Source organism: Gavia stellata, chromosome 10 (assembly GCF_030936135.1).
Source record: "Gavia stellata isolate bGavSte3 chromosome 10, bGavSte3.hap2, whole genome shotgun sequence".
Classification (NCBI taxonomy): Eukaryota; Metazoa; Chordata; class Aves; order Gaviiformes; family Gaviidae; genus Gavia; species Gavia stellata.
In genome coordinates this window covers 5,653,516-5,665,077 of record NC_082603.1, presented here as the reverse complement: position 1 = coordinate 5,665,077, position 11,562 = coordinate 5,653,516, and the positions used below count along the sequence as shown (strand labels likewise).

The following is an 11,562-nucleotide window of genomic DNA, read 5'->3' as shown; positions in this document are numbered from 1 at the left end:
ATGTTACACAAAAACTAAATATGCTGTTCTGAACTGTAACCAATGTATTTGTTTGGCGCCTCATATGTGCCTTCAGGATTTTAAGGAACTTTGCCCCTATTTAACGTAAGAAACCCCAATAACTAAAAGAATAATCTAATATTATTGTTATGTTAAATTAGTTGATACCAATTGCTACGCAAAACCTCATTTGTAGTTCAGAGGAGAGAAAATAGCAGTCTGCTTTCAAAACACATTCTCTGGGGTAGATAAAGCTTCATGGATAACATATGGCTGCAAGGGTTGTAGTTAAATCTTTGGTCAGAGATGAAAGCCAACAAGTTTCGGGGTCGGTGGGCAGGGATCAGTCCCCAGCATATTCCATTCCCAAATTCCAAGATTTTTTAACACAAATGTTTAAGATTACAATTCTGAAATTGTTCTTCATATGAGGAATATTTGTTTGTTACAAATATCATAGAGACCTCATTGATTGAGTGTTCTATAGAATGCTTTTTAATAGCAAACGCTTATAATTCAGACTATCTATAGTCTATTCTTTTTTACTATGGTAGCTGGATAGAAGAGGAGTTCAGGTAAACTTAAAAGCTGAAAACATCCTCCAAAACATTCCTTTAATGAACACTTCTGACAGCTTTAGTTCATTCAACCAACAGATTTCCTCTCCTTGGAAGAGATCTTATTTTACCACAAGAATCTCTTGCCTGCTACAAAAACAGTGTTTGTTTATTCAGTGCAGTCAGTGAAAGGTGTACTTTGCAGAAACCCCTATGTAAAATTAGCTTGCACTTAGCCTTTAAATTAGATCTGATATATTAGACATCTAAAAAAGTGAGTCTTCCTCAGCTTAAAGCTGCAGGATGACATTAACTAAACATTACTACAAACTATACCCAGACTGTATAAATGCTGTGCTCTGAAAGGAAAGACTCAAGTTGCTCATTTAAGATTACAAGGAGGTAAAGCATATCGTCTCTTTTTCAGGTTGATTCACACTCTGTACAATGATTTACCACTTTCAAATTCTTAGCTTTTGGGTTGAATTTTCCATGCAGGGTAAATGACTTAAAGTTCAGTGTTTTCTCTCACACTATTTTTAGAAAAGTTTTTCAAAAGAGGCTGTAGCACCCCTCAGGCTTACTGCACTAGACATTTAGAAGCAGTCTGTCTGTGAAGGATATAGCTTTCACCATTCCTGTACGATCAGTCCCAATTTAACCAAGCAGACCTTGAAAAAGTTTAACCTGTACTAAACCTGAAACATGGTTTTCACACGTATTTCCAAAGTCTATTGCAAACACTATCACTGAAGTAGCTGAATATTCATCAGATGAATACTTCAATAACCTGTTTTCAGCTTTTCTGTTTCTGGATATAATTCCTGAAAGACACCTATAAGAAAATATTTCACAAGGTAGTACTGCTTAGTTAAATAAAAATCTTACTTCTCAAGGTATGGCTCAATTGTTTCATTTTGCAATCTCAAATTAATCAGAACTCCATGATAAGGCTCCCTTTGAGAACAGGTTTTTATTCCAAGGTGAAATATAACATCACCATATACAGCTCCCATTTGTTTCAGCTGCTTTAGTTGGTCGGCTGATGCAACAGTGATGACGTATCCCAAATCGTGTAACGAGGACCTAACACTGAACATTTTTATTGGTGTTGCATGGCTGTTAGCACTCACATTTAAGCTAGTGAGTCCACACTGACCATGTGCTGCTCTCACTTGCATTTCTACAACTCTGGAATCACATCACACTTATTGCTGCAAGGAACTGAAAAATATTTTTCTTTTTTCCACCCTAGTTAAATGTGGAAGGACATCTTTATCTTGTACACAGTGAGTGAGCTGTGGTAATAAGAAAACAATCTGTGCTTCTTTGGCTCCAGTCCCATTGCAAAGACTACACAAAAAAAAGCATTTAAGCCTTACCTTGTAAGGCTAAGATGGTCATGAAAAACACTTCACACCCACTTCGGTATTTGGTTGCATAAGGGTAAACCTAGTAATCTCTGAAGGGTGAAACATTCATCCTTGAAATCGCAGCTGAAATTCCTTTATATGCTCACTTTCCCTATGACCTTCTGAAACAGGGTTCTTCATGACCAGTGCCAATATTTCTCTGGAGGGGACTTGCAATGGCAAATGTAGTGGTGTGGCAGGCTTGATTCTCTGCACTCTTCTAAAGAGCATTTTAGGGGAGCTCGGCAACCGCAGGATCTCCGCACCAACAGTGAAGAGAGCCCTGCCTCACACCTCCTTTTCCCATGAGACAAAAAGGACCTTATGATTAATCCCCCTCCCTGGCACATGCCATGACCACAATTTCAAACTGCCGACTTTTAGGTAGACTTTTCTACACATTTTAAACCAGGAGCAGCACTATTCCTGTACATGATTTTATACCAGAAGTAACAGAAGAAAAAGATCCTTTCAGGATTTATAACCTATAGCTGGTAAGCCTAAAACATTAAGTAAAACGAGCAACTTAAGTTACTTCTGTTCCATATGACTCTTACATTAGTAAAAATGCCTTGGGAAGGAAATTTTAGAAATAATACTCCTGCAAATCTACTCAGGTCTTACTGGAGATTAAAGCTTTGATCAAATGAGAAAAATTGGACACAACAGCCAATCTTCCAAGATCGATCCAGCTTTAGCATGACTGTAGTCTCAAGGCAATTTTGTTCTATTTGCCATACATTTAAACCTTACAAAATTAATTTCAGAGGGAGTGCGACAGCAGGCATTTGCTATTCCTTAGGATAATTAAAAAAGGCTTGAGGACATTCTTCATGTTATGAGTAAGAATTGATATCCTATGAAACCAGGTCATAACACATTCTTTAACTACAACAGGTCACAGCAAAGGGCATTTCTTTCTTCTAAGCAGAAAATAAATAAATACACATTTCACTTCAACAAACTATCAAGTCAAGCCCAAGGCTTATTCTAATGTAGAAATTAGAGAAGAGGTTGCTAATGTATTGACGAAAACATCTGTAACCGAATAAAGTTAAAGGATAGTTTTCCAACATTTCACTTTTTTTTTTTTTTTTACATACACCCTTGCACATAGTAAGGCAGTATTTTTAAAGTGTCAGACAAATACACGAAAGCATAAAGATCTCTCTGTACAGCAGTAAGTATTAGAAGACCATAATGGCAAGGGTCACGGGATCATGAGATTTAAAAAAAAAATCTGACAGCAGGTTGGCCTGGGACTTCTACGATCAGCAAGAAAACAATTTGAGCCTGGCTTCATGTTTCATAAATCATGGCATATAGCTAAAAAGCATCTGGAAAGCTAGAAATTGCATTTCAGAACCATATACAGTGCATATACACCTTACGTGTACACATCATGGGAAAGCTACAAAATGACATGCTTAATCACATTACATTACGCTTGGCTGCTTCTTTGCCCCTTTTAATTCAGGCCTAGTTTTAATAGCTATGTCAACAAACAAAGTAGCATGTAATAGTATGCCACAGCAGCAATTTTCACACCTGCACTTCAGACAAAATACACTCCTGCTCATTCTTCCATTCTAGACACAAACAATTACCAACACCTGAATACTTGAAAATACAGGAAATTAACAGCTGTTAAGATCATGTCAGAACTGATGGATATTTCTGGGAGGGATGTAACAGGGAAGTATGTAACACATACATGGGATGTAACACATGAAGACAGAATGAGGAACTTGACAGTACTACTTGTCATTAAAATTATTATTGGCTCTCCACAGCAAGTACTTTTTTTCGATTTAAGTACAAAGCACATAAAATTCAATCAATTTTGCAAAACCTGAACATATGAATTTTAGAGGCATCATTCTAGATTCCAACATCAATGATGGTATTGTCACTCATATCAAGCTATGAAACAACTGAAATATTGTGATAGACACATAGATCGCAGCATAAAGACGACTGTCAAGTTATTAATCTTGAAAAAATTAATAGCCCAGCTGAGTAAAGGAAGTATCAAACTTCAGGAACAAAGCAATTACATTTTAATATGCCTTAGTGACCACAGGAGGTCATCTTGAATTTAGGTGTAAGAGCAACTCGTATCTGCAAAAATACCAACTATTTTTTCTGGAAAAGGAAAAATTGGGCAAACATTTCCTTAATTTTAGGTGACTACCGACACCTTATGATATCAAAGAAAAGCCACATTAAAAAAAAGCACACCGATCACTTTAAACAAACTAAACTGAGACATTAATTAACACCAAATTAGTTTGGCAACAAAACCAATATGTATTAAACACATTTATCTAGTTTTCAGATACATAGGAATATAATTTACTCGTAATTATTTCATAAAGCTGAGTCAGTGGTAACAACCGAGTTTCTCTTGTCACCTTAGTATAATTAAATGCAGCAATATCTCCAGATTTTAGCATGTTCTAAACCCTAAGATCTACATTTATTTATCTCAGAGGTTGGTGATTTATAGCTTTTCATAAATTAAAAGCAATCATTACTATAACAGTCAAGTATTTAGCTCTAAGAGTGCTAGCAGGCATAACAGTTTAAGTACTTCTCCAGAACTCAATCGGTGTATCTATAGAACATATGGGAAAATAATTTCCTAAGAAAACTGATACTGTATGTAAAACCTGAAGTGTCTGTGAGGTTTAATAAGCATTTTCTTTCTGAAGCTAGTGAAGTTATTTCTTGCCATATACAGGGTATCCAGAATCAACTAGTGGTTATAGGTTCTTTACTGAAGTATTGGAATAGTTTCATGAACACTTAAAAGATAGTGTTTAGTTTGTGTAATTACTGGAAAACTATGTTTGTCATTAGTGTTTCCCACTAGAAATACTTCAGCTTACCTAAATAGGGAATACAAGGAGTCATCTTCAAGCTGCTGATATAGTCTCTAAGCCTTTTGTAATTATCTTCTTTACTCATAACATACTCCAGCTTTTCAAAGGTGGCTTTATCCTTCCGACTCAGTAACTAGGAAAAAAAAAGCCAAAACAAATGAGCATTAAGTTTGAGCATTATGATTTCTCTTTTACCCTTAAAAGCATGGATTTCCACCCCCTGCCACCCCACCCACCCCACCCATTTTTGTTGTTGGTTTTGTTTTCAAATACAACTACTTCAAAATTACAGCATTTACTCCTTAAGGATGAGTACTTAGCGTTTACAGAGAAAAGTGGCTATTTTGGCTGTTAATTTAAACTATCCTTTTAAAAAAATAGCCAGATATAAACTTTGATGTCATGGAGGATCCTCCTTAAAGAATACAAGTTTTCAAGAGACTAATCTAGCTAAAACACATCACACACTCACATGCTGTCCACTTCTACAGTATTTCAAAACAATAGTTTATTCACTCTAAGTCAACTTTTCTTTGTCAGATATACTGAGAAATTTTATACTAAACCAGCTCCACAAAAACCCAAATTCCAAAATATGTTCTTATTCTTGAATTGAGAGCTATCTCAACAAATCCTTTTCCAGAGACTAAAACAGTATGATTAATATCTGATAAATATATTTAACTAAACTACAATTTTATAAACAACGAATGCAGATATACACGTATCCACGTACTTGAAAGGTCTGGAAAGAGTAAGGTTTTCATCCATTTTTCTCTACAGAAGGCATTATGAACTTGAATACAGACTGTGTATATTGTTCTGCCAACTAACAATTTTACTGGCTCTTAATGTTACAGGAATGCCCACTTTGAATACAACACTTAAAAGTCATGGATCTCCTTCACTGTCCATTCCTGCTCCCTCCCCTCCCCCTCGGGCCTTCCTTTGACAAAATTAAACAGCAACTAGCCTTTCTTTGTAATATTGGGAAAGGAAGTTAAGATATTTTTAAAACATCTAGCTGAACTACTGCTGCAAAACCGCATTAAAGGCTTAATTTCAATTCAGAACCAGAATTTAAAGAAGGGTATAACATGGCCCCACTGAACATTTGGCAGAAGACTCAGTGTTCTAGTCCCAGTCACAATTTTTCCCCTATAAGATACCTAATAGTGCAAAAATTACAAGGGTCAGATGGCTAAATTTTTATGCGTATTCCCTTTTCTCTTTCAGTTAAAGATCAACCTATGTTGAACATGATAGAAGTGAATTGTCCGTTCTGTAAAGCTGTAAATTCACTATTGAAGTAATGGCTCTTTTTACTTGTATTTCCTATATCCTAGTCTTCATTAGGATAGCTAACACACCACCAAACTGAACGCTGGCTTTCAGAAGAAAGTCACTTTTTAAAAAAGTGAATTGTTTCGCAAGACATACTGATCTCTGACATTCCAGCAGTTAATTTACATCTTTAGTTTTGGTTCCAACAGTCAGATGAACAGCCTCTCATGTTCATTAAAACTGCAGACATCTGCCAATTCCAGGACAAGGAAACAGCAGACAGGCATGACTTCTTTCCAACCACCAGAACATGCCATTTATCTTTTGAAATTTATCTCCTCAAAGACAGTTCCAGTTCAATCAGCCTAGATTAGCTTGCCTTTAATAATATTCTAAAATACTCTGCCGCCATTTGGTGTCTGGAATGCTTTTGTAGTTTTGCAGACTGGAAGGTAAGACAAGACTAACAGATATAGTAATGGACTAAATTCAGACTTGAATAAAGTTGTATTTTCCTTGCATTGTATTTTGCACAATCTTGTTCAAGTCTGATACATCATTTCAGGCTCTTTGAATAATCTCTGAACAAGTTGATCCTGTATGACTTGCCCTTGTGCTCACGGCACAATTCACATCATGTCTCCACTTCCCGCATTCACGTAGCAAAGTATAGAGAACCCAACAATATTAAGTGTTTTGTGAGGGCAAGTAAGGACCCAGCTGCCATTTCTTCAGTTTTGGAGCTGCTTCTTTTTCTAAATAATTTTTATCCTCTGTCTCTTAGGCTCAAATGATGGAAAGATCGGTGAAGAGATGTACATATGCAGAGACAACGAAAGCTAAGGCTGATCGTTTACAGTAGCAGGGAAGGATTCAGAGCCTTCCAGACTGCTCTTTGCTTTCTAATTATAGTGTGCCAGCACTGAAGACAACCTTTCTGAAAAGCAAGAAAGGAGAGATGAGTTTTCAGGGTGCTGGCAGGGTGGGGCAGGATTCACTCTTCTAACTTGAGATGTCTGATGATTATTTGCTTACATTGCTCAAGTCCTAGCTGGTCATCTAGACTTTGTTTACATTAAATGGAGAGAAGTAGAATATTCTATGTACTTTCTTAGAAAGGTTCATAATTCTTTTCAAGTTTTGAGCAGGGCAAATCACACATTGGAAGCATTTCTTACACTCCAAAGTTCAGAGGGTGTGCAGGCAATGAGCGAGACAGATTTCAGACATACCGTCAGAAGACATGAATTTCATCTTTTTTAGGAACATTAGATTACCAAGCAAATATTTAATGGCTCCTTTCCACTCTAGATTCCAACCATATAAGGTGACTTTTTTTTATTTTTAGGGAGTGAATATACTTGCAGTTATTTTCTTGACTTTATAACCCGGTTGATCATGGGTTGCTACAAACTATCGCAGAAATGGAGATGAAATCCTTCCTTACTGAAGGTTTTGGAAGATTACTGTATAACTTAAATGACTTGGTGACTCAAATAATAGCTTGATGTGTCTTTTCACATGTCTTTTCTTGCTTTTAAGTTACAGAAAGCCAAAGGCTTAGAATTACTTCAAGAATTTATAAACTGAACTTCCAAGAGAAAGACATCTAAATCAGTTTGCAGTGCACATTGCTAGGAGCTATCCTGCAACTTGAATTTGCAAAGGCTTATACAAGATGATGAAAAGCATAGACTTGCTTGGAATTGTATGAGAAATTAAACACCTGCAGAAATGTGGGAGAAGTTATGTGGCATTCCGGAGGTTGGAAGGGGGGCAAACTTTAAAAACTGATACATATGCCAACAGCACACAAATGATCGTCATTAAGTGCAAAACAGGACTTCTGGATGAACAAGTAGGAAAAGAAACGGGATTCCCAGTTCTGAATGGCATAATTATGGTAGTAACTAATGTGGTTATATTAATATATTATCATCGTTGACATTTGTTTTGAGTCATGCACAAAAACACCATCAATGTGGCATCACAGTTATAAAAGCTGTTGAGGCATCAATTCTTCAACATGACAAAACCAGAAAAACAACAGTTCTCCTCAAGATCATTTTGAAGTCTTAACTTCATTAAGGTATCCTTAGAGAGATTTTTGGTGTTTTGAAACAATGTCTTTCTTAATTGTGCATTTTCAGAATGTGCACAGAATTCTAGATGAGTATCTCAGCAGGAGTGAATTATATTCAATTTTGGTAACATTTATCAACTGAACAACATTATCATCATTCAATTATCAGACAAAGAAACACTTTTTGTAACATGAGAGGATGTGTTGACATGTCTTCAGTGAAAGATTTATCTCTTTTTATGATCTATTTATATGGATCCCCGCACAGGAGTATTTCAGTCACTTGACTATTTCTATCACACTTGAAAAATGTCACAGTTCATCTGTTTATACAGCTGAATAACTACACAATGTATGGCTGAATCAAGCACAGTATTTTCTCAGCTCTGAGGTATCAATGAGCAAAAGTCACTCCTAATGTTCTCCTGATCAAAGACAGAACTACGCAAAGCCAATATTAACTCCAGTCAAAAAACAGATGTCAAAAATGTTTCCAAAGAAGCCATTCTTTCATAACTGTATGAAAGCAGACCTACAAATATGCTGTGTAATGCAGTTGTTATAACTATGAAAATAATTCTGAAAACTCTGAGGAAAATTGCTAGATTTAGTTATCTGTCAGAGAAACTACAAATCTCTTTATGGAAACTGAATCAAGAGTTTCTGGACATCTGCTCTCCATAGCAAAAAAAATTCCAACAGTATAAACCCCTAAACGATTAAAGTGTGACCCACTTTGGCATTCATAATTTTCCAGCAACTAAATACAAAATAGCTTCTGGCCAAATTAGAAGCCTCTGCATTTAGCAAAATCTGCAGGGAACTATTTTTCAAAGGAAAATATTTCTATGCCAGAATGGAAAAAAACTCAACAGGAAACCATAAACTTAATAGGCACTAGAAACATAATGTACACGGTACAAGAAGATTAAGAGTATCTGTAATAATTATTGCATCCTTGAAAACAAGCTACAGAATCTTCTATTCACCTAAGAATAAATTTAAACCCTTTCATTGTCCTGCTGCTCACTTACCGCCCACGTTTTAGTCAGCCTGAAGATTGGAGCACTCTGTAGGCCTGACACAACTGCCATAAGAGCATGCAGATTATTCAGCTCATACAGTTTCTGAGGACAAAAATAAATACAATAACAATTAAAAAATTCCAAGTGCTGTCAATAGTGACTACAGAATAAATAACAATCTAAAATGAAGAAATTTGCATACTCTAAAATGAAGAGTTAGTTACAGTGAACTGCTGTGCACCCACACCACTTTTATGGCACCTCTTAGTTTTTCATTACTGCATCTATACGGTTTGGATTAGACTATACTAGCTGATTCATAGTCCAGTCAGAGCCCTTCCAAAAAAAAAAAATCTATATAGGCATACATCTTGGGACATATATCAGAACTGCCAGAAGTTTTCTAACATTCAAACCCAACAAATTCCTTTCATAGCATTCAATGGAATTTTAATACTTAACATGCCATAAAGCATAACCCAGTTGTGAATGATGTAACCGTGGCAGTATTTAATACTGTAAATGCATTTGGCACCACAGGTTTATGTAGCTACCAAGGCTCCATTAAAGCACCCAAAAAATATTGTTGCAGGATGAAGTCAAGCAGGTAAATTTCAAAAGCCATGTACCTGCAGTACTCCTCTCACTGAAAGACATTTTGGGGTATGGTAACTAAAACTAACTAGTGGAAGGGAACAATAAAAATCAAAATTGAACACAGAAAACATCAGGGTAAAAGAATTTTCTTAAACTCTCTACAGAACACTGCGCATAAGTGCATTTTCTTACATATTTGGAGTTTCCCTCCCCTCTTTTTTTTCCTTTCCCTCTGTCTCCAAACCCATCAATCCACCTTGGCCAATTAACTACTGGTACTACTGTCACAAAAGCTTAAAAATGCTCCAGAAGAAAATGCTGTTCCTTAAGCTCTTCTGCAGCATCAATTATTCTGATAGCTATGAGCACCCAGAGATCTGAACTACATTCAGGGATTTTTGGTGGAGCACACACAAACAGGTTTTACCCCTAACAAAAAGAGAAATGGATACTCAATCACAGTATTGCAAATCCTGTTTAATCCATTTGGAAAATTCACCAAGGTAGGTTAGGATTCCAGCTAGAAACGATACAATAATATGGCTATTCAAGAAATGGTGGAAGTCTTTTTTCCTCCTTGAAATTCAGCTTACTCACGTTTTCTTGATTAAGAGACCTTTCATGAAATAACAGGACAAAAAAGATAAACTAACTTGATTCTGAATAAATGCTGACTACCAGAGGAGACCTTTTATTTGGAAGGCCAAAAGTGATACTGCAACGATGGTTTTCCAGCTAACAGTTTTGGAGCAGAGCAAATGATTCTCTCCCCACTTAACTCACTGCCGGAAAACTAACAGCCTTTTATAGAACAAAGTCCTCATAGGTATTACTCAGAAATGCCACATCTTAATGCTGACTGTCAGGTCACCCTAGCAGCAATTTCGGCATGGGTGCCCAGAACCCAACTGTTCCAGCACGTCTACTGACCGATGAGAGTCTTTCCACACCTACTGAAGAAGCACTTACCTCTCCTAACCCTCTTTAGGGAGGATTCTTTAGTAACTGTGTGTAAAGGACAATCGATACTTTGTGGAGTGAGGGGGTAGATATTTGTCATATACCATAGTTCTACTATTCCTCCAAATAGTACTGCTGGTGTTTGTCCCACCACTCCCACAATAACCCTTTCCCCGCCCCCCCCACATCCCCAAACAAGGTAATAAAGCTCACTGTCCCAAAAGACAGCGTAGCTGATAAAAAATGAAAAAAGGGCTTTCCTAGCTGCTGCCAGCATTGAAACAGAAGTCATAATCAAATCAGGACAGTCTGGGAACTTCAGAAAAATGCAATTATTAAGCCCAATTAGTTCATGCATAAAGTTATGCAGTATGAGATACCATTGAAGGACTACTAGCTATACAATAGACAGAGAGTCATCAGCACAAAGAATTCACTGTAGAGTGGCTTTACAGCTTCTCTGAAAAGTTAATTAATGTGACCTCTGGCACCAAGCTGCTTTGATAATAGCTTTGGTGTAAACTTCAAATCCTTTAAATGGCACTAACTGCAGTAACTTCATGTTAGCGGCCATATGTAAGCACAGCCAAGATAATAGATACAGTAAGTAAATTAGCAGATATAAAACCACCCCATATATAGTTTCTTGCTTTTGTAATTGTGATTTTACAACTCCTAGATAAAAAAGCTCAATCAGCTTCAATTGTTTGAGCACATAGCTACCTCAAAACCAGCAGCATTTCAGCAGACACTGCTGTC

At 36.6% G+C, this 11,562-nt stretch overlaps 1 protein-coding gene across 3 annotated transcripts in view; it reads right to left on the bottom strand.

Moving 5' to 3' along the window:
• RALGPS2 (Ral GEF with PH domain and SH3 binding motif 2) overlaps positions 1-11,562 on the bottom strand; it is a 101,881-nt gene that overhangs the window by 57,556 nt on the left and 32,763 nt on the right. For all 3 annotated transcript variants that reach the window (XM_059821763.1, XM_059821764.1, XM_059821765.1), the window contains exons 6-7: positions 9,256-9,348; positions 4,861-4,987 (exon numbers count right to left, since the gene is read on the bottom strand). In XM_059821763.1, the coding sequence (XP_059677746.1) occupies positions 4,861-4,987; positions 9,256-9,348 (220 nt within the window). The remainder of the gene's footprint in view (positions 1-4,860; positions 4,988-9,255; positions 9,349-11,562) is intronic.